The following is a 23,901-nucleotide window of genomic DNA, read 5'->3' on the forward strand; positions in this document are numbered from 1 at the left end:
ACAGGTGATCATAAAACTTTATTGCCACAGATAAACACAGACTGCAACCTAAATATTTCGCTTCTCAGAGAGCTGCTTTACAAAAACACGGCTTGATAAAGTTCTTTGACGGTTCAAGGTCTTTTTCTGAGTCTGAGGGGTGTTCAGAGGCAACAGGAAAATGCACCAACAGTTCATTGCCCATTCTGTGAGTCCGGACCGTTTCCTTGTTTTGACCCGGGCTGGTTTATGATTAAACCTGCCGATAAGCGAGTGGCCTGATAATTCCTTGAAACTCTCCGTGATAACCTCTGCAGGGTTTTATGGCTGAAAGAAACCAGATGGCCCCACAGTGCTCCGACTGCGTGCCTTTTTACACGCTTTCTTGTTGGCTTCGGTCCCGTGAGCGTCGCTCGCTGGGCCTCAGCCCAGTTCCTCCCTTGTCTTGCCCTGCTTGCGGGGCATCTTCTTGCTGCTGCTGTCCTCCAGCTCTTTGCTCTTGTAGTAGTGAGGCGCCACCTCCAGCAGCCAGCCGCTGTCGATCTCAATCACCTGTTCACAGACAAGAAGTGTGAAGATCAGCCTCATTTCTCTCAGACCGAAACTTCTTATAAGGTCCTAAAGTGGTCAGGCTCAGTAGGTCCTCTGGCGTTCTGAAGGTCTTTTAAAGTTTATCTTGGGCTGCTTTCCACACACTTTAGGTCCAGTTATTACACATGACCACAGTCTGAATAGTAAACTGAAAGAACGACTGGGTGAGAGCAGGAACAAATACCCTTGTTCTGATGTATAAACGGTACAAGTGGAGATGACACTGTGACCCTTACAGTAGATCAAATCAAAAAGTATTTAACAGGGTCAGAACCTGGAGGGCTCAAAGCTGAAGGTCATGCAGAAATGTGCTATTTAACGGGAAACAATTGTTTTCTGCAGCTGTCCACCCTTTCTGCCAAACTCTTCAAAAGAGTTTGTTTCACAATCCACTCATGCTTGGTTCTTGCAAACCTTTTTTCTTCCACATAATTTTCCATTAAAATGCTTGGCTGCAGCACTCTCTAAACAGCCAGCTTCTATAGCAATGACCTTTTGTGACCTGTTCACCTAATGGAGGGTGACAATGACCTCAGATTCAAGATAAGCTGCAGGCAACAAGCAGCTCAAAGGTTCGATTTTAAATTGGTCCTTCTCTAAACTGTTATGTGTCAACAGAACATCATCTCTTGTGTCTAGGAGTGTTTTTATGTCTGAATGATTCAAAGGTCACAGTTAGAAAGGATTCCTGTGAATGTGGAGTAAAACAGAGTTAAATAGCAACCAAAGACGTTCAGAAAACCCAGAGAACAGATGAGCGAGGCCATTTAAACAGATTACAGGGGAATCCAAGAACAAAACCTATTTTTACAGTTTTGTTCGCAGTTCTAATCCCTGCTGGGCCCTTCCTGTCAAAGATTTCCCGCTGCGCTGACTTTAAGGTGTGTTGTTTACATTTCAAACATTAGACTTGATTAGTCAGAGCTGCTCGCAGCCAGGTGGAGGGACAAACAGCTCAGCTACGTGAGGCAGCACACCTGTCTCATGAACTCCTTGGTGGTGAAGACGAGCTCGTGGTAGATGAGCCAGCGGGGCTGCTCCTCGAACAGGGAGCTGTTGGGGTGGACGTACACAGTCTGCTGGTGCTTCACCGTCTTGTAGCCGCCTTTACTGAGCCGAGCCGTGTGGTAGAAATATCCGGCCGTCACCGCCTGGAGGAAGAGCAGACGGGTTCAGATTCATCTCTGTGCCAAGCTGAAATTAAACGGCACAATAACTGAGCCCCTTAACCAGCAAGAAGTAGAAGGCAAAGAAAACGGTGTCATTTATTATGAGAGGGAACGTTAAGGGGTCAATATGTGCTTATGCTGCTCTACACAGGCATCCGAGTCAACGTGTTCATAACTGGTCCATCCAGTTTAGTCCTCAGTACAAAACAAATAATCCAAACTATTTACCTTCAGACACAGAGCTCCGGTGAGAATGCAAATTTTGAAATCATTTTTAGACCACAAACAAATCAATTTATTGAGCAGATGCCAGGAAGCTAACTTCTTTCCTCCTTCTTCACATGACTTAGCAGAATGGAGCAACAGCTTAACCTGAACTTTGATTCAACTGTAAATACAGCCGCCATTAAAGGTTTTAGAAAGCATCAGATAAAGTCCTGTTTCCAAAAACCAGTCCCTGCTGGTAAACCGATCATTTTTACAGCCGTTATTTCAGTGCTTATTTCTGAGTCACTATGCGATGCAAAAATATGCAAACGTATAAAATAAAAAGCTGCTTTTGTCATACGGAAGCGGAGTCCTGTTCAAAGTCACCTCCCAGGAAGGAGCGAGACACAGTCCATCGACTCTTCTTGGTTTACTTTTACTTTATCTGCTGTTCTTTTCATAAACTCAATCATGCAACAGAGGAACATTCAAATTTTCTCCTTTTGAAACTCAGGCCTGACACTCCCTGGCAACCAGACCCACCATACTGCTGCCAGGACAGTAAAACTAAATAATATTAATAAGTCCTTCCAAGCAGCCACAGTTTCCTCATAGAGTGAAACTAATAGGACTAGAATATGAAGAATGGAAAGTGTGTCTGAGTTCCCTTCTGCTCTTTGCATTAGTTGTCTCTGAATGTTCCCCGAGGTGTGAGGAACATCTCAGCGACTCTTTGATCAGAACGGCTGCCCTTCTGGAATCAAACCAGAACCTCGTGGAGCAGAGGCTGTCAGCAGTCGGACCCGGACGGTGTCATCTTTCAGGATCTGTTGCTGTTACCACACCTCTGCTCCGCCTCAGTCGAGCACAAGGCGTTCTCTGTTCGGCTTTGGAGAAAACAACTAATTCTTTTACTTCTGGACTTGTTTTATGGAAACACAAATTATACCTGAGGCTGTTGATACTAAGAAAAACGGATTCCCTTTTTGACCCAACAAGACTCACTGATGTTTTCTGCCAGTCGCAGATTTGCTTCTTAAAGACCCTCCTCACACCTCCTGTCCCACATTACAGCCTGAAGAGCTTCCAAGAAAACAGCTGTGAAGGTTTAACATGGAGTTTATTTCTAAACAAGCAGGAAACCAACAAATTACCATCTTCTGCTTCATGATCTTTACCGAGCGCAGCTGGTAGTCTTTCTTCTTGACGTCACTCATCACACTGACCAACGAAGCTCAGTGAAGATCCAAGACAGGAAACTGTAGACTTGAACAAGTTGGGAAAGTCTTCTGGAGCCATTTTTAATGTCCTTCTGAATCCAACACCATCAGTTCAAACGACTCTTCGTAGGTACCAGTCATTCAGATGTGTCACCAATCTAACAAGGTTTGATGAAGGTCCAAACTGCCCTCCTCAGAGAAACGAAAACTGGTTCAGGAAGAACCCAGGAACCACCAAGGCTCAGGCCTGCCATGAACTGGAAGCTGCCGGAACACCTAGTGAACCATCATCGTGGACTGAGAAGATGACGACCCAGAAGAAGCAACCCGCTCCAGAATCAACACCTTCAATCTGGACCCAAATCTGCAACTGCACATGTGGACAAAACGCATCTTCTGGATAAAACCTGTTTATGGGAACCAAGGCTAAGAACACAGTGCCAACTGTCAAGACCCATGATGTGGGTCTGGTCCACTGCTGGGTTTATTGCACAAAATAAATAAAACAATGAAGGTTTTCTCAAATTTTTCAACTTCACCAGAAATCAGCAGCTAGATGTTTGAAACTTGGACATAGTTGGATGTTCTGACAATGATCTCAAACACAAATGGACCAGTCTCAAAGGTCAACCCCTGTGAAAATGAATGAACTCTGCATAAAAACCAGGTCCGGGTCAGAAACCCTAACAATATGAAGAACCTGACCAAATAATTCAGAAGCTACAGAATGTGTGTAGCTTCTCTGAAACCTGCAAAGAGACACCGACCAAATACAGTGGCTTGCGAAAGTATTCGGCCCCCTTGAACTGGTATTCCAGTTCCATTGAACCATTTCATTATAGATTTGGCTTTATGTTTTGGATCATTGTCTTGTTGGAAGATAAATCTCCGTCCCAGTCTCAGGTCTCTTGCAGACTCCCAACAGGTTTTCTTCCAGAATGGTCCTGTATTTGGCCCCATCCATCTTCCCATCAATTTTGACCATCTTCTCTGTCCCTGCTGACGAAAAGCAGGTCCAAACCATGATGCTGCCACCACCATGTTTGACAGTGGGGATGGTGTGTTCAGGGTGATGAACTGTGTTGCTTTTACACCAAACATATCGTTTTCCATTGTGGCCAAACAGTTTGATTTTGGTTTCATCTGACCAGAGCACCTTCTTCCACATGTTTGGTGTGTCTCCCAGGTGGTTTGTGACAAACTTTAAACGAGACTTTTTATAGATATCTTTGAGAAATGGCTTTCTTCTTGTCACTCTTCCATAAAGGTCAGATTTGTGCAGTGAACGACTGATTGTTGTCCTATGGACAGACTCTCCCACCTCAGCTGTAGATCTCTGCAGTTCATCCAGAGTGATCATGGGCCTCTTGGCTGCATCTCTGATCAGTCTTCTCCTTGTTCGAGATGAAAGTTTAGAGGGACGGCCGGGTCTTGGTAGATTTGCAGTGGTCTGATACTCCTTCCATTTCAATATGATTGCTTGCACAGTGCTCCTTCAGATGTTTAAAGCTTGGGAAATCTTTTTGTATCCAAATCCGGCTTTAAACTTCTCCACAACGGTATCTTGGACCTGCCTGGTGTGTTCCTTGGTCTTCATGATGCTCTCTGTGCTTTGAACAGAACCCTGAGACTATCACAGAGCAGGTGCATTTATACGGAGACTTGATTATACACAGGTGGATTCTATTTATCATCATCAGTCATTTAGGCCAACATTGGATCATTCAGAGATCCTCATTGAACTCAATGAATTCAGTTTGCTGCACTGAAAGTAAAGGGGCTGAATAATATTGGACGCCCCACTTTTCAGTTTATTTGTTAATAAAGTTTGACACATCCAATAAATTTCATTCTACTTCATGATTGTGTCCCACTTGTTGTTGATTCTTCACAAAAAAGTTGAATTTTATATCTTTATGTTTGAAGCCTGAAATGTGGCAAGAGGTTGAAAAGTTCAAGGGGGCCGAGTACTTAAGATAATCTTATGAGATATTCCTGCTGTGTTAAGAGTGATCTGGTCTGCGCTGAAGGACCATGGGACTGTAAATCGAGGATATTCAACATGTTGGATTGTCCTGGCCCGACATCCTAGCGTTCTGGGTGATCCCCGAGGAAAAACGAGCACCAAGGCCTGCTGAAGACGTGTAGCCAATCAGACAGAGGGGTGACAGAAACATGGAAGGGAATTACTCTGAACTCACGTTGGATCTCGAGAGGTTTTGTGAGAGTTTCCATCAGAAATCTGAACGTTTGTGAGTGAAATCTGTGTGTGGTGTGTTGTGTTCGCTGTGTGGCTGGACATCACACACTCTAGGACCGGACCTGTTATATCTATGATTTTATATCATCGTGTGAGGTCTCTCAGGTTTTGAAAATCAGTTGAAAACTCAGACTTCCTGTTGAAGCAGGACATTTTATAGTGTAGCTCTGGTTCAGAGAAAAGAAAAGGTTTTAAAAGTTTACCAGGATCCAAACTGGTTGGACTAACCTTACGAATGGGGATACTGTCCCCATCGCAGCTGACCACCTCCACCTCGATGCGGTCCATCAGACCCTCCAGCTGGTCCCTGACATCCCGGGCTCGCCTCATGGAGCGGAACTGGATGAAGTTCTCGTAGCACCACTGCGTGGAGTAATCACTCTCCACCCACTGTGGAGGAAGCACATCGTGACTGCAGTTGGAAACAAAGACGACTGAGAAAACCAGCAGTGAGCACATAGAAGTCTACCTTTATGTGAAATCGAAACCTACTATTTCTATAAGTCTACAATTTTATGTACCAAATACGTGGAGTTTCTACAACTGAATGGTACCGCCGTGAAAAGACGAGCAGGTTGGATGGTCAGTAACCACAATATGGGCTCAGTTTAATCATTTCACGACCACCAGTGGCTGCATGAGACTGAGAATGTTTTCTGAACCTTACTGGACAGTTCGACTGTCAACAGAAGAGCTTGTAAGATCTCTCCAGAGTCTCCATAAAACGTACGAACCACACCCGGCAACAAGGTCAACCACACCCGGCAACGGAGTCAACCACACCCGGCAACAGGGTCAACAACACCCAGCAATGGGGTAAATAACACACCCAGCAACAGGGTCAACCATACCCGGCAACAGGGTCGACCATACCCGGCAACAGGGTCAAACACACCCGGCAACGGGGTCAAACACACCCGGCAACGGGGTCAAACACACCCGGCAACAGGGTCAACAACACCCAGCAATGGGGTAAATAACACACCCAGCAACAGGGTCAACCATACCCGGCAACAGGGTCGACCATACCCGGCAACAGGGTCAAACACACCCGGCAACGGGGTCAAACACACCCGGCAACGGGGTCAACCATACCTGGCAACAGGGTCAACCATACCTGGCAACGGGGTCAACCACACCCGGCAACGGGGTCAACCACACCCAGCAACGGGGTAAATAACACACCCGGCAACGGGGTCAATCATACCTGGCAACAGGGTCAACCATACCTGGCAACGGGGTCAACCATACCTGGCAACGGGGTCAACCACACCCGGCAACGGGGTCAACCACACCCAGCAACGGGGTCAACCACACCCAGCAACGGGGTAAATAACACACCCGGCAACGGGGTCAATCATACCTGGCAACAGGGTCAACCATACCTGGCAACGGGGTCAACCACACCCGGCAACGGGGTCTACCATGCCCAGCAATGGGGTCAATCACACCCAAGTCCTTAATGAGGACTTGGCTAATCCACCAGGTTCTTCAACCTCTGCTTCAAAAACAGAGGTTCTACTGCTTTACTCAACAGACAGTCCACTCCCACAGTAAATAGTGTTGTTGAGTTGCTTAAAGGGCACGGCTGTTGGCCAGAATCCCTCTGAGGCCCAGTCCCAATACTCGCACTTCCACCCTTATGTCCCTTGCGGGTTCCAGTTGATGGTTCGAGTCCGTAGTGTTTCCCAATTCTCCAGAGTGGTCCTTAGCCCCGCCCCCTTTGTGCCCCACATCCGCCCTTCAGCGAAGCCCGCATCGAAGCGGACTTCGCCGAAGTATATTACCCACAATTCACTGCTGCACATGCCGTTCTGAGCAAAAACCAATCACAACCGTCAACATAACCAGCCATCAAATCAGAATAATAAGAACTGCATAAACTTTAGACAGCGAGCCGACAAATATATTTTTTACTGGTTTTCCAGACTCAACATTGTAAGAAACCAGTGGGTTCAGAGTGAGTCTGGGCAGTCAGTAGGTCATAACACTGAAGTTACCTTTTAAACAAACACTGGTGCAGCGAGAGTCTGGTGTATAAACCTACGTCACTTCCTGCACTTTCTTCTCCTCAAAACAATTACTTGTTGCAGTTTTAAATAGTTTTTTTTAGCAGCAAAACTGAAAGCAGCGCTGGTTCCCGCCCTTTTTGATGTTGCAGTTACGTTGCAGAGGTACAAGTCGATGACGTCACCTCTATTGTCCCAATTCTCCAATTTTGCAGGTTGTAACCTGCGCACTTCGACCCCTACATGCACGTATACAAAGTAAACACTTCATAGAGGGGCGTAGGGTGTAGTGTGGGTGTTGGGACAGGGCCTGAGGCTGAGGCTGACCAAAGGTTCTGCTGCACAGCCTTCACCAAATGTCTCCCACCATCATACCCGCCAGGTTTTCTAAAGTCACTCACAGCAACCAAACCTTGGACAATATTTCTTCAGCTCCTTTCAGCCCACCGCGTAGATTGGCTGCATGAATATAGGCAGCCCAGAACATGGCCCGCTCAGATTCTACGGCCCGCGCTAGATACTAGTCAATAGAGCAGAATGGGTTAGAGGCCTCGGATCCACAGCTGCCAAAACAGGTCTGAGGGACATGATTTCCACGTTAGAAGGATAAATGCAGCTCGCTTTTTATGGATTGTCACCTCACTGTCTCCTTACCTGTGTGTAGACGTTGAGCAGCACCAGGTGGTCTCCACCCGGCACCACAAAGTTCATCCTGGCATTGTCGGCATGCACCACCTTGTCTTTGGGCCGGTAGAAAATGGAGTTGTTCACCGACAGCATGGCGGCGATCGATAACACTTCCTCTGAACACTTGTACCTGGAAATTAAAGAAAATACAACAAGTTAGAAGGAGGTACCAACAACAGGCCCAACTTCCTTCTATCGGAACCGGTGGAGGCAGGCAGAGATGCCAAGCTAAGGAAAAAATCATCTGTGTCTGATTTCATTCTTCTTTAGCATCAACAAATAATGAAAGCTTCTGACACTCACTGTTCAGACGCCAGGATCATTTTGCTCAGCATTGGATCCACCGGTAACTCGGCCATCCTTCGACCCAGCTGGACCCAAACAAAAACAATTAGCTTCAATTTAGATAAAACACCCTCAGGGTTCAGTCATTAACACAACCTGCCCGGGTCGTAAAAAGTGAATCGTCTGTCGTTTAAGGAAGTCAGTGACTCAGCAACGCTAGAACAAGTTATCTGTTCTCAGACGATCCAGTAAGGAACAACACGTGACTCCTGGGTCTTCTGCTGTGGATCATATTTATGATGCCTTGGCTTGCTCGTGGAAAAATTTGAAGCAGGACCCGCGGCTACAGTAACCCCACACCCACACAGGGATGGCACCACTCCAGTGTAGGCAGTGTGGGACTGCTTTCGATGCAGCTGCAACATGCATCACACCCTGCTGCTCTAGTTTCCACCAGTGAACACAGCAACACCCTCAGGATGCAAAGCAACAAACTACTGTTCTCATCATGGTCAGGCTTGCTGGAACCAGGTGAAAGAAGGGTGGATCTGGTTGAGATTCTGCACAGAAAACCTCACCTCCTCATGCTGCAGAAGAAGATACGACCTGACCCCGATAGATCTGCACCTCCTTAGCTATTCGAGTTTGGGGGATAGCTTGAGGACCATAAATCAGTGCCAGATGTGTTAGAGGCATATTCTTCAGACCAAGGTGATGACCTCATTAAGTCTGAAGGTGTTGAAGTGTTTCTGGAACTGATGGTGGAGATCCAGAAACCTCCACATACATAATGGAACAATGGCTGTAGCATGATGGTGGCCTAATCGTTTCATGCGTGGCTGCATCATGAAAAGTCATGACCTGGTTACCTTCATCAAAGTTCTAGTTTCAAAAGAGCCAAAATGATCCATCATAGTATTCCTACGATAGACTGCAGGGGTTTTTACTGTTTTATAGAGGATAGTCATACAACCCCCAACCGTTCACTGCACACTGCCAGACAGCTGGCTGAAAGAAGACCAATACAATTTTCTCTTTAACCCTTACCCACTTTTGGCAGTAGTCACTGTTCCTACTGTTGGTTTTTGGGTTTAATTCAGATCCATGCGATCGTGTTCTACACGTATGTTTTACCTTTTACTCGAAATACCATGGTACCGGTGAGGGATCACTTTCAGATTGACCCACCCCGAACATAAAGAGGTTCAAACTGTCCCAAAGTCTTCCGAAAATCTTTATAAGACCTCCAGAAAGCCCGAGGAACAATTGATTAAAACTGTTTTTTAAAACACTAGAATAACTTCTGGCTGCTTTCAGGTGAAATACAAAATACAAAGCAACAAAAGCAGGATCAATGATTGCTGAACTGAAAGTTTCATTTGTTTGCTCCAAAAAGCAAAGCAGAGCTCCAGATTCAGCATGGATCCTTTAAACTGTCATAAAAACGTTAAAGACTGAACCTTTGTGAGCTCTCCGAGATGGTTCAGTGCTCCCAAAGCATAGAGCTGCTCCAGAGCCAACACCAGAGTCTCATGGGGAGGCGGGTCCATGAAGTCAAAGTGAATGAGATCGTTGATTCCTGCATGGAGAAATAAGTCTCATTTGCAGCAGACAAACATGGACAGCGTGAGCTCAAACATCATCCTGTCCTCACCTAAACTCTTCAACAGCAGGACCACGTTTCCCAGGTTGGTCCTCTGAATCTCGGGGATCGTTGTTTCCTCCATCTCGTGTTTAAAAGCCCAAGCCGTGTAGAGGCGGAAACATTTCCCAGCAGCCACTCTGCCTGCTCGTCCTGCTCTCTGATTGGCTGAAGCCTGACAGCAGCAGACAGATAATGAGCAAAAACTCGAAGTCATCCTGTTAACCCTGACCGCCCCAAACAGAAACAGTTTCATCAGAGAAAAAGACACTGTTGTTTCATGCAGTGTAAGCAAATATCTGCTGTAACTCTAAAAATACAAAAGTTTACTATGAATTTAGCCAAGACTGTAAGAAGAGGGAGGGTGGGCCAGTGGAGACTCCGTGGTTCTTGTCTTATTGAGCAGTTTCTGTTTTACATTAATCAGGTCCACCAGCAATAACAGGGAAGCAGAAGGGACCTATTTTATATTTGGGGACAGGAGCTACACTGGAGTCCAACTAATGTTCATCATTTGTTTAACAGCAACTTCAGGAGAGAGTCTTTGAATCTCCCTGATCTCCCACAGAGCAGCTTCAAAATAAAGAGAAAACTATTCTATTTACAGCTTTCCCAGATAAAACCTCCCCTCAGACAGAAAACCATCAAGCTGGTTAAACATTAAGAAAAAAACAGATAATCTACCCGTGAGCAGGGCGTGACAATGAGCGACTCCATGCCTGTGCGGGCGTTGTAGCTCTTCTGCTTGCAGAAGCCGGGGTCGATGACGTAGATGATGCCGTCTATGGTCAGAGAGGTTTCTGCGATGTTGGTGGCCACCACCACCTTGGAGTGATGAGACGAGACAAGAGAGGTTACAGTCTGATTTTATAAAAGATGAGCTGAAAACGCATTCGTCTCAGTTCAGAGAAACAAATCTGATGAGGGTTATTTCATGTAAAACGTAAAAGGCTCTTGTAACTATTCCTGATCGGATTTTTTTTCTCATTATAGTTCATCCACTGTTCTCCATCAGCCAAGATGAAACATTATACCCTCAGTGACCTTCTGAGTGTAAGGAAACAATCGGTGCTTCCAAGAACTCGGGTTCACCTTGCGGGCTCCAGGAGGAGTCGGGCTGAAGATCTTCGCCTGCATGTCAGACGGCAGGTTTGCGTAGATGGGGAGGACGACCAGCTCAGCAATCTTTGACCCGAGACGCCTGCATCTCTCCTGCAGCATCTCGCAGCAGGCTTCGATCTCCTCCTGCAAAACACCCAGAGTTGATTATTCCAGCCGAGTCTCAATGCTGCTTCACTGAGGCGGGCGGTCAGCTTAAAGAAATAAAAACCGAGCAGCAATCAAGAAAAACGCAGTTTTCAGGCTTTTAGTCAGGTTAACAATGGGGAAAATCCTTTCCAGACACGATGAAACAGGCCTAAATTCCTAATCAACTCCTCCAGAGGGCTTTTTGTTTTCCTTATGGACACAGAAAAAATAAAGAAACGCTGCGATCCAAACCCAATAAGAACATAAAAACAAAAGATGCTTTGTAAAAATAAAGCGGGTCATGTTTTTCACACTGTTAACAGTTCTGGCAGCTCATGTTTCCACTGTTCAGTTTCATGATGACAGCACAGAACAGCGCCACCTGCTGTTTAATGCTTCTAACTGCCAACCAACTTGCAGACACTTGTATTTAAAACATTTACTGGTCTTGTAACTAAAACAAATCCACAAACAGTAAACCTGGAACATAAAATGGACAAATTGTAAATATTTTCCTTTTTTGCTCCATGATCCCAACTTCACTGTAATCTTTTAAGGTAAAAAGTATTCCCACCCTTTGATCTCGTTCACTCTGCAGCCACACACTTTAGTGTGTTTGATCGTGATTTACGTGACAGACCAACTTCAAATAAGACGTTTTGGTTGAGTGCAACTCTGATACCGCTACATTAAAAAAAACAGAGTCCATCTGTGTTTAACGTAATCTCAGGAGAACTATTGATCTGGACCAGTTTGCTGCTTAATATCAAACACGTCTGATGAAAACAGTACCTGTCCGGTCAGGAAGACCAGAATATCTCCAGGAGGCTGGGTGACGTGGATCTGCAGCACTGATACCACACATGCATCCAAGTAATCTGCCTCCGGCGCCTTCAGAGCACAACACACAAACACGATGACATGAAGATCCGTTTTCACACAGCAAGGTTACTTCTACAGCAGCATTTACACTAAGAGTACTTCACAGAACTTTAATAGAGGAACCACAGAAAAGACCAAGAGTAGAATAACAGTAAAACCTTTGAATTTCATAAAGAGAAAGAACTTCAAACAACTCGCTAAGACATGTGGTGACAGAAATGAAGTTGTGTCATCAGCATTAATATAGTAAGGGATGTTATATCACTCCATAACCTGAGCTCAAGGGAACATGTTCACAGTAACTAAAAGTGTCCCAAGAGCACAGCCTTGAGGAACCCCACATCTGATTTTTGTTCACTTAAAGAGACATAAAGATTATAAATATCAGATTAGAAAACGAAAGAGTAAAAGAAATGTAAAAAATATAATTATAAGTAAAATGTTTTGAACAGAGATTATTTAACTTTATTTACATGATGTTTGATGTTCATAGTGGAGTAGAAAGATAGGTCTGTAGGCATCAGGCATTGGTCCCAATCTTTCAACTGTATAATTATTATTATTATTACTTTATTTGACCAGGAAATACTGATTTAGGTTTAAAATCTAAATAGGTCAAAAACAGCACTAAAAGACATCAGACATAAAATGTATACAACGATTAAACATCAGTGAGAGCCCAATTACATGTTCAACAGTGTAGTCAAATCATTCATCAATGAAAACATTTGATTATTTAAGCTCAGCTCATTCTGGAGCTGATTCCATGCAGAAGGGGAGAAGTTCTTGAAGGTTCTGTACGCTCAGACTGACCTCTTCGCATCCTCAGTGGGAACAGACTTTGTCAGGGAGGTAGTAAACTTTCCTGGATAATGTAAGATGTTAATATCAGGGCAGAAGGCCAAGGAAAGCTTGATGAGGACATACCAATAAGTCCAGTAAGATCTGAACCAGTTTAGCACAGCACCAGAACCCCTTCCTACATCTATCAATCGGTACATTATTGGGTCGAAAGCAGCAGGAACATCCAGTAAAGCTACTGAAAGTTCTAGATGTGTTCCTTTTAAACCCTGACTGGAAAGAGATTGTTTTTGTTGAAAAGGAATAAATTTGTGGAAAAACTTCCTTTTCAATGAGTTTTGCCCAAAATGTTAGGTTAGATATGGGGCCTGGAATGATTAGCCAATGAAGCTTCTTTGAAAGCAGTTTGATCGCTGCAGCTTTTGGGGCCTGTGGACATGACCTGAGTGAGGAGAAGATTTTACCTGACACCTGAGGACCTTTTTAGTAACACGTGGAACCAAATCAAGGCAGCAGGTGGTGGATTACTTAATAATTCAACAGTTTAAGATAATTTAGGAGCACTAATTGTTCTGAAACCTCAGCTAGCCTGGCTATGACGGTGAAATGTAGAACCGTCTGTTTTCCACCAAGCAGGAGGGAAACATTCTCCATAAAAGATTCTCTGAATAAAACATCAACGTCTGAAAACACCACAGGACACTTACTTTAGTGTAGAAAATGTCCACGGGGAACCTCCTGCCGGGAATCCTGAAAACAGGAGCGTCATCGAAGAAGCTGGAAAAACGCTCCGTGTCCAACGTGGCGCTTGCCACCAGAACCTTCAGGTCGGGTCGGAACCTAGCGATGTCTTTGATGAGACCAAACAGGATGTCCGTGTGGAGCGTTCGCTCGTGGGCTTCATCTATGATGATCACGCTGCAGACAGAGAAACGCTGAGTGTCAGGAACGGGACAACTAGATGAGAGAAACCCGGTCACTGGCAGAAAATACTAAAAGATTCCTCAACAAAGTCCAAATCTCACACTGAACTGGAATGAAAACCAGAACCATGAGCTGGTCCTCTCACATCGACACTGTTCAGAAGAAGGTCCAGCAGCGGAGGTCATCTTCTCCTCTCCCATCATCCAGTCTGTCCTGTCTTCATCCATCTCAGTGGGGTTTGGATCATCCACCAAACAGGACAGGTCCAGACTACAACAACCAATCAGGTCTGCAGAGAGAATCATCATGGCTGACCTTCCCTCCATCCAGAACTTATACAGGTCAAGGGTCAGGAGAAGGGCAGCTAACATCTCTGCAGATCCCACACACCCTGCACACAAACTGTTTAGGCTTCTACCTTCAGGTGGCGCTACAGAGGCAGTTTCCTCCCCCAGCTGCTCTGTCCACATTCAGGTACATACTTTTCCCTTATTTTATTTCCCTTATTTTATTTCACTTTATCTGCGAACGTGAAACCAAAGTCTAATTCCTTGATTGTGCAAAAATCTTGGCCAAAAAAGCCGATTCTTCAAAGTAAAAACAGGCGGGAAAAGTAGGAAGATTTAATAAGGTTGTTTTTCTATAAAGGCAACATGAGACCCTTAGTCCCCATCAACATGTCTGTCATTTATCTTTCTTACTATAATTTGTCCAGAGTACCGAATGTGTTTATTTGAATGTATCGACTGCTTTTTAGGACAGAGTCACATCTTTATCCATCAGTCAACAAACACAGAAAAACAATGAAAACAGACTAATGTTGCTACTAACAAGAGGTAGAAATGGTTTAAATGGGATAAACTGGTGAGAGCTAACTGGAAAACGAGGCATTTGCTTGCTTTGTTCTGGTTATCGGGCCGTCCATCAACCCATCCATCCAGAGTGAAAAGATCCAGGAGGGAATCCAAGCACCACTCCTCCCAGCAACACTCTCCAACTGCTCCTGGAGAACCCCAAAGCATTCCTGGACCAGAACAAAACTTAAGTCCCTTCAGAAAGGTCTGGATCTTCCCCACCGTCCCCTTTCAGGAGGAGCACCTTCAAAGAGAGGGGCCCGGGGGCCAATCCTAACCTGATGCTTTCCAATCAGCCTAATCTCCCAGTATCACTGTACTTTGGACCAGTTACTCGAGGTTTCTGTGGCTACAGGTACAGATGGGCAAGGATGGTGCATTTTGTACATTATCCGTACAAAATTTTAGGGATGCACCGATACGGAAACGTGAGCCGATGCCGATATCTGACATTAATGTTGCCGTTGAGGCCGATAACCGATAATATCTATATTTCTCTACCCTTTCGACACGGTGAACAAGTGTCAGCGGTAAACATAAAATCAGGAAATATGACGAAGCCCACCTTGTCCTTGGATTCACCGTTAACACGGTCGGAAATGAGGAAAGACTCGTTTGTGTTTTGCGTCTAAAAACTTTGGCAGCCTGAAACCAAACAAAGGTGCTCCTCCTGAAAGGGGACGGTGGGGAAGATCCAGACCTTTCTGAAGGGACTTTACACCCCAGTTATACCAGTAAGTCATTGGACTTCTTTAATCAAAAACTTGATGAGTATCGCCAACAGGGCGGCCATTTTGTGAGCGCAGCATCACCTCCTTAGCAGCCATCAAGTGCAGTAAAATCAGCCATTTATGGAAGTCAGGTGGGTGGAGGCAGGGAAACATTAAAAACATGCAGGACCTCCTTTAGGTCATGAGGACCACAGTTAAACAGCTCTGGTTTAGAGAAATGCAAACATTATGCACTTTTTTCATAAGCTAAAATATAATTGGTGCAAAAGTTTGTACCAAAACCTTTCAAACTTTGCGAAAGGGAAAGAGTTCATGGAGAAATGGTCTAATGTTTGCAATGCTTAAAAATGCTTTGAATGTTATTGCAGAAGTTCTACAAAAATGCACTTCCTAGTGATTCATTTGCACTTTTTTCTTTGCTATGTGAATCACAAAGTGTATTACTGCTACAAACAGTTAAAACAGAACCTGGAAACGGTTTAAAGCTGTTCCAGATGTTATATCGGCTTATCTTATTAATCTGTTAAAACGATCAAGTGAATTTATGCAGAACGCCGGTACCAGCTACTCCTACAGTGGCTAACGGATAAAAAAAAACATATCATCAGGTTCTTAATTTAGAGGGGAGGGGGAACATGAGAGAAAATGATTGAGGATCACTGCATTAAGGTCACATTTTACAGACACTTGGCGCCCCCACCAGGAGCTACAAAGGAACATACAGAAAAATCTGTTGGAAGCGTCTTGTCTGGCGTAGTTGGTGCCTTCATACTGATTATTGCATCACAATAAGAAGGAAGAGAATATTCATCCTTGTCAAGGTTTTCTGCCTATTTTTAATCTGCTTTTTCAGTAACGACTTTCTAAACATGCATTTACTGCTCGCTGTAAAAAATGAAAGTCAACATAAATGTGATGGCTACTCAGTGTACCTGTAGCTGGCCAGGTCGGGTTCTGTCAGAAACTCTCTCAGCAGCATCCCGTCCGTCATGTACTTCAGCACGGTCCGTTCGGACGTGCAGTCCTCAAAACGAATGCTGTACCCCACCTGGCCGACGGCAGGAAATAAAATGTTACTGAAAAGCACAGGAATGGACTTATTGGGTTTATTGAACCGAGCTGACCTCGTTCCCGAGCTTCACGCTCATCTCCTCGGCCACTCGAGCTGCCACAGACATGGCCGCCACCCTGCGAGGCTGCGTGCAGCCGATCTTCATCCCTCCTTTAGTGTAGCCCTGAAAGACGTGAGCCAGTTAAAGGAAGCGTCCGACCTGGTAGATTCTGGAAAGTTGTTCTTTCTTCATTTATTTGTATGAAGAGAGGAAAACCCAAAAACAACCACTTTCCACAGTTGAACTGAGTTCACCTGCGGTCCTACTAAGATTCTTTCTTCTGCAGCAGATATGAACTCCCAGAAAATCTATTTATTTTTTGAATGGAAAGAATATCCCAACACTAAAGTAAAACGTGATAATGGTGGCAAAATGTATATATTTGCTTACATAATGGCTAAAATTCATACATATCATAACCATGTTGTGCATGACTGATCCGAAGAGAACGCCATGTCTGATTAAAGCATATTAAGGAATTTGACATTATGCTCTTTACTGTTGTTTTAATGAAACATTTGATGATGGGAGTCCGTACTCACGTGTTCCAGGAGGTACTGTGGGATCTGGGTGGTTTTTCCTGAGCCTGTCTCCCCCTCGATGACCAGGATCTGGTGCTCCTGGATGGCGGCCAGCAGGTCTTCTCTGTAGGGGAAGATGGGGAGGCTGCGACGGACCTCCTGCATGGAGCGTTTCTTGATCTCAGCCTGGGAAAGCGCTGGCTCCTCTTCGTCCTGAACACAAACAAATTTGCCCAATGTTTCAAGATATTCGTGATTAGTATATAAAGCTCTGGGCAAAAGTCTTCCATCCGCCCTAATTTGTCCAAAAGCTTTCATATATTTGGCCGCCGCGCAGTCAGGCTTCGTTTTTATCCTTTAAAGTGATCTAAATCAACACATCCTGATTGGACTTTGGATGATTTTTCACCCATTTTAAAAGTCGTACAGAAAAATAATCCGAAACCTCAATAACAAACACGTGAACCTGCAGGTTTCTAGCATCCAGGCAGCGAATAACGTGAGTAAAATAGCTGTAACAACACAGCAAATAAGCGAAGAAGTAAATGTTCAAGCCAACATAATCTACATTTCTTCTTCTTCTTTTCATATTTAATGGTTAAGAGATAAGACATAATAAGTGCTACAACTTTATAAAGGTCAAATAATAAATGGAATAATTGAGACTGGTGAAATGTTCCTACTGAAATAAAAAGCATGAAGTGACTCCACCTCTTCTGAATCATTTGACACAAAAACATGATTATGAATGAAGTCCTTCTGCAGCTGGTCTGGATCATACAGAACACTGCGACTGTCCAGCGCCGGACACTGAGGCCCAGTTCCAGTCTCTGAGCTCGGCTGCTCATTTACAGATATGAATATGTTTTGTCTTGATTCTGATAAGTTCGCAGAACATTAAAAATGAACATTATTAATGTCCTAATCTTAGAGGTTTGTTCTGATTGGTAGAGTAACTTCATATTTCTGTATTTTAATTTTTATAGTAAAAAAAAAAGCCATCTTAAATTTATGTTCAAGTTATGACTGAATTTGGCCTTCAACTCGGACTAAAACTGGACCTACAAGAACTCAGTCCTGCTGGACACAACTACCTATGTATTGGTCTGCCCTCTGGTGGCCAATCTGTGGAACAGCGTTTTCGCGTTCTGACGCTGAAAACGCTTTGAGAAATGTCTCCTTCTTCACAGTCAGCAGAGGAGTGATGGTGGCCCTGTCTTCTCCAAACTGGGAGCCACCTTCCTCTTCAGTTCATTAATATTCACATTTAGGACTTTCTGGTGATTCTTCTACTCAGTTTCTCTGTTCCTAGGTTCCTACTGATCTTGGAAACTTAAAGGATAATTAAACTTCTTTCATCTTCCGTGAAACTCGCCTGACGGCTGACGAACGATGTGAAACCCGAATGTTGAAGAGGGTTCTGACCTTCTCTGAGCGAGTTCCCTTCATGGTGATAGCCGTGCTGACGAAGTCAATCATCTCGTCCTCCTCCAGGACCAGCTGGTACTTCTCCTGCGCCTCCTTCATCCCCTGCTCTCGCTCCTTCTTGGCCCCGAAGCTGAGGGAGGCCGTCTTCAGCCTCTCCTCCTCCCAGCGGCCCTGCTCTCCTCCCAGCTCCATGGGGGTTTCCTCCAACTCCAGCTCCCTCTGAGGCACCTCCTGACAGATGGAAGAAGGTTGGTTAACTGCACTACGTTTAATTTCTGCAACCGGGGTCAGATAAATGGTCTGTTCTTACCTTGCTCCTCTTCTCTTCTGGCATGTAGTACCTGTTCTTCCTCTCTTCCTGCTCCTTGGCTCCGGCCCTTTTGTAATCCTTAGCCAGATCCCTGAGGGTGCGCTTGTATTCCAGGTCTTTTCTCTCCCTCTCTGTCAGCTCCTCCTTGGAGAAAAGGTACTCCTCATCTATGATCTCCGCCTCCAGGTCCTCCAGCTTCTCTGCCTCTCTTTTCTTTAAATATTCCATACGGGAACGCTTCCTCAGTTCCGGCAACTAAATGCAGAAAGAGAAAATTTAGAATTCAGCTAAAATCTGGAAAAAATCCAAAGTTGAAGATTTGATTTAACCAACCATGTTCCTCTGATCATCTTCAGCCATTTTCAGTCGTTTCTGAGCTTCTTCATAAGCCTGAAGAGTAAATGAACAGAAGATAAAGTTTCCACCTGTTGGAGGCGCTGGTCTGTCTTTAAAAAAGATTTTTATCCCACCTTTTTATCCGTCCGCTCGGCAATGTTCCGTGTCTTGTCTTTGTCTTTCTCCCTCACTCTCTGAGCGAAAGCATCTCTCTCCTCGATGTCCTGCAGTCGCTCCCTCTCCTCCTTCTCCCACTCCTCTTCCTCTTCTTCTTTCTTGACAGATCTGTGTTCCTCAGAATTCCCCCTAAAATCACACAGAAAATCCCACTGTTTGCTGGTGTTAAAATGCATGTAGCACAGCACAATAAAACTGTAAAAGCTGTTTCTGTTTTGTGTTGAAGGCTCCAAACAAGCTGCAGTATTTCAAATATCTTCATCCATCCATCCATCAGAAACCTTCTGCTTTCAAGGATTCTCCTTGTGTGAAGCATCCATGTTTGAGTCTGCCCTCTAGTGGTAGGATTCAACTATATCAGCTGTTTAGAGATATAACCTGTACATATTTAAAGTCGTTTATATTTTATGTTTGTAAGTTGATCCGTGCTTAGAAAAACTTTATTAATACTTTGTGACTCGCAGTTTTCCTGAGATATAAATATGATGCTATACAGAGACCCATTTTCTCTTGGCTACTCTGCAAAATGGGAAAAACAAGCAAACATTCCACTCATTTAAGGTACATGTATGTTGACTATGAGAAAATAGCTGCTTGCCTAAACTCGCTATAGTTGGGTGGATGAGGAAGCTCCATCCACCAAATCTCCATAACAATAATTAGACACCATCTATGTGCCAACTGCTTGTTTGGGAGGCATGACGGGACAAAACCGTTTCTTCTTTTCCTACCATCACAAACTGTGGATTTATTTGCTAAGCTACTGGGACTTTAACTCAAATCGGGTTGATCAAATGAGACTCAGATTGAGCTTTTCGAACAAATGCTGAAGGTGGGTCTTCTCTGAAATATAAACCTGTTGGGCTCTGCCAAGAAGCTGAAAAAAAAATCTGAAAGTAGGCCATTACTGGGTCTTTCAGCAGGATAATGATCCAATCCAACACAGATTTCACATGTTCACCAGAACCAAAGATCAACCTTCTTCCATGGCCATCTCAGACCCTGGACTTGCATCCTGTAAGAAATCTGTGGGCTGAGCTGAAGAGAGGACCCAGAACTCTGGACCATTAAGACAGAACCTTGTTAGAGAAGTGCTGTCCTGTTGAGAACTGGAGGTTGTACAATTTTATTTTAATAAAAATAACCCTTTCCTAAAACAAATTATTTTCCTGCTGAATAAAGAGAATTTTTCTAAATATTCAGTTTGATTACGATGCTATAGGAACAGATTAAAGTTAAACAATATTTTCTTTTCAAATTTTACTCTTTTTCTTTAACCGAGAAAATTATAAAAACACACAGAATGTTTTCCCTTAAATTCACAGTTAATCCTACAATCTGGACATTCTGAAAACTCTACTATTTATTTGATTCTTTAAAAAAAAATGTCTCTTTGTTTCACCATTTTTATCTTTATTTGAGCATTTCTTATAAGACTACAGCTTTTTCTGTAACTTCTGTTGCACTGCAGAAATAAATAGATCACCTCTTTGGGGTTTCATCATCACTCGACGACTCGCTGGCTTTCTTCTGTCTAATGTTCTTCCTCTTGTTTCCTCTCTCCTTGTCTTTGCTTTTCTTCTTCTCTCTCTGTTTATCTCTCACCGCCTCTTCGCCGCTGTCGCTGTCCTCCAGTAGCGTGTAGGTTCGATTCTTCCTCTCCATCTCTATGGCCTCTCGCTCGATCGCTTTGGACGGTTTCTCAACAACCTGCTGACGAGGAATCTGCAACATGACAGAGATGTTAGTGATCTAACTTTCATCGACAGCCAAAGTGTCTTGAATCAAACAGAAGAGCCATTACAGTTGAGGGTGCTGGATACTAGAGATGCACTGATATGCACATTTGTGCCGATAACCGATATTATATATATTATTTATATTTCCCATCCCTTTTGACACAGTGAAAAAACAACCACACCGCTGACATTGCTTCGTGCTTCAGTTAAATGGGGAGCGGTGGCCTAGTGGTTAGAACAGGAGGTTTGTGTTCTGGAGGCGACACAAGGGGCCGGGTTTGTATCCCACAGATTACCACTCTGGGTCCCTGAACAAGACCTTTAGCCCCAGAATGCTCCCCGGGCGCCGCACAATGGCAGCCCACTGCTCCCTATAAGGGATGGGTTAAATGCAGAGGACAAATTTAGTTGTAATGTACATGTGCAGTGACCAATAAAGATGACGATTATTAAACAGCCCACAATCCTGCACTGCATCACTATCACATGACCAAACCGCTCCCCGTCCAGAAACACACAGAAATGTCAACATGATGAAAGTAATAACATCAGCCCAGTTTTACTTATCAGACCAATACCGATGTTTATGCCAATATATTATGCATCCATATTAGAGATAGGTACCGAATTCAGTACTTTCATAAGTATCGACCGAATTCCGCCGGTACTACCGAGTATCGATTCACTTAAAATCAAACGGTACCATGTTTCGGTACCTAAACACATCATTGTGACACTGAGGGAGTGGAAGAGTGGGCGATTTTCCATGCTGGACATAAACACGCACAAAAGCGTGATGACGTCAGCAGCCGCTGGTACCGTCAACAAAGCATGGCTGATAGAAGGCGCTCGAAAGTACGACTCCACTTTTCAAAATGCGATGCAGATTACGCTCGCTGCTATATTTGTGACGCCAGCGGCGGGAATACTTCTAATCTGAGGAAGCACCGGGTTAAGCACCAGATTTTTTTCAGCCTCAGATCTACGGCAACAACTCCTGCAGTCGGCACCGTTAGTATCCATCTGTTTGCGACTCATCGTCTGCAGCCAGAAACATGGGAGAAGAAATGTTTGAAACAACCGAGATGTTACAATACAAATAGCTGGATGTTGTTTTGATTTATTCATTTAAGTTTAGATGTTGAGAAATAAATGTTTAATTGAGACATTTGTATTTTATTATTAAACAAATTAACATTTAATAACACAAACACACACAAAAGTACCACAAATTGGTACCGTTGAGTATCGATACCATTTCCCAGGTACCAGGCATTAGTACCGTATCAGTTCAAATGTGAAATCCCTAACTGGATACCTTTTCAAACAGCTCTTTGGCGAAGGCAGAAACACTCTGGTCGATGTCGATCGTTCCCGTCTGTTCAAGACGGCTCAAAAAGTCCTCCGGGCTCGACGCTTTCCGAGCGATGCCGATCATGAACTGGGAAACGTATCTGTCGCTCAACCCGAGAATGTCATGCAGACGGTCGTTCACCCACTGCTCCAGCTGGGCCATGGTTGCCTGGAGGGGGAACACACAGAGCAGAAACAGTTTGGTTTGTTAATGTTTCATCGTTTTAATTTTAAACACATCAAACAGTCAGGAAGTAGATAGAGACAGGAGGTCCAGAAACCACATCAGAAACCTTGAGCAGAATAAGACCAGACATGCCAGAAAATAAGGAAAGTCATCAATAAACACAACAAAAAAAATCGTTTTATTTGCAACTTGCAATAGAGAATACAAAAGAATAGACGACTAACAATCTAGTTCCTACACATTTTTCCAGGCAGAATCCCAAACCTTTCCAGGCAGCGTAAGAACCCTGGAAAGGGGAGGATTCTGAGCCGGAGACACAAAACTTTTAATGAAAACTTAAAGAAACTTGACTTTTCAGCCAGCAAAGCTCGGCTCCTTATTAATGTGTTCTTATCAGAAGCATGGGTTAAAAAGTTAACTGTCAATCCTGGACCAGTTTCGGATTTGTGAAACTTTCGTCCATTTAAAATCGTCCAGTTTTTCAGCACTTTTACTCAGATCGAATACAAGCTTAGGTTTTACCCAGTTTGTTTTATTTAAGCCTCTCCTGTTTGTTATTTTATACTGAAAATAACCAAGACAACATAAGTAGCTTCACTCACCACTTTTAAAACACTCCAACGACGTTATTATGATGAAAAAAAACAGCCCAATAAAAAGCTTTCTTGTGTTGCACCTATGCGTTCCGAGTCTGAACACTTATAAAATACGAAAAACCACCCGCAGCCATGGAGAAAATTTTATCTGAGCCTTTATTCAGCTAACAAATCTCCCAACAAATGCAGTTTAGTTAGCTTAGCTTATGGCACGTTACAGGAGAAACAGGAAGCACACGAATCAAATCTGCTACAACCAGCAGCGTTTACTGCCCCCTGTGGCCACATGAGGAACAACACATTAACAAATTAAAACGGAACCAATTCATGTTCGCTGTTCACTTCTTTAAACCTCGGAGCTCTTAAACTGAACTCATTCAATAAACAATCAAAAACAAAGCGCTCATACACTGAATTACAGCCCATTAGGATTTTTGAAAGTCAATAAACAGTCCCATCATAAAGTCCTTGTAATAAGTTGTATTTGGTACATCATTCTTTTCATAATCTGTCAAGAAATTAGTTTAGGTTTAAATCCACAATTCGTATTGTAATCTGCATGTTATATTTTATTATTTCGTATCACTTAAAGCCTGAAGTCATTAATTTCTAACCTCTACATGGACAAAATGTAACTTGCTGCTGGTTCTTGT

General features: G+C 43.9%; 1 protein-coding gene across 1 annotated transcript; it reads right to left on the reverse strand.

Moving 5' to 3' along the window:
- dhx16 (DEAH (Asp-Glu-Ala-His) box polypeptide 16) lies at nt 1-23,482 on the reverse strand. The gene is made up of 21 exons (XM_047360660.1): nt 23,255-23,482; nt 22,431-22,634; nt 20,860-21,098; nt 19,331-19,502; nt 19,194-19,250; nt 18,861-19,115; nt 18,548-18,781; nt 17,144-17,335; nt 16,614-16,724; nt 16,422-16,537; nt 13,688-13,898; nt 12,090-12,188; nt 11,142-11,294; nt 10,734-10,874; nt 10,062-10,224; nt 9,868-9,986; nt 8,426-8,493; nt 8,090-8,252; nt 5,655-5,816; nt 1,548-1,721; nt 1-531 (listed from the first exon to the last, which is right to left on the reverse strand). Exons 2-21 carry the CDS (start codon nt 22,626-22,628, stop codon nt 403-405), a joined length of 3,156 nt encoding a protein of 1,051 aa, XP_047216616.1. The 5' UTR covers nt 22,629-22,634; nt 23,255-23,482; the 3' UTR covers nt 1-402.
- Between the last annotated feature and the right edge of the window lie 419 nt (nt 23,483-23,901).

The sequence above is a fragment of the Girardinichthys multiradiatus genome, chromosome 3 (genome assembly GCF_021462225.1).
Source record: "Girardinichthys multiradiatus isolate DD_20200921_A chromosome 3, DD_fGirMul_XY1, whole genome shotgun sequence".
Lineage (NCBI taxonomy): Eukaryota > Metazoa > Chordata > Actinopteri > Cyprinodontiformes > Goodeidae > Girardinichthys > Girardinichthys multiradiatus.

Excerpts from the sequence above, each read along its gene's own strand:
- dhx16 (XM_047360660.1), bottom strand. The coding sequence starts at position 22,628 with ATGGCCCAGCTGGAGCAGTGGGTGAACGACCGTCTGCATGACATTCTC. Across the intron at positions 10,225-10,733 it reads TTGTCACGCCCTGCTCACGG|GCTTCAGCCAATCAGAGAGC; the intron begins GTAGATTATCTG and ends TGCTGCTGTCAG. Across the intron at positions 8,494-9,867 it reads ATCTCGGAGAGCTCACAAAG|CTGGGTCGAAGGATGGCCGA; the intron begins GTTCAGTCTTTA and ends GTTTGGGTCCAG.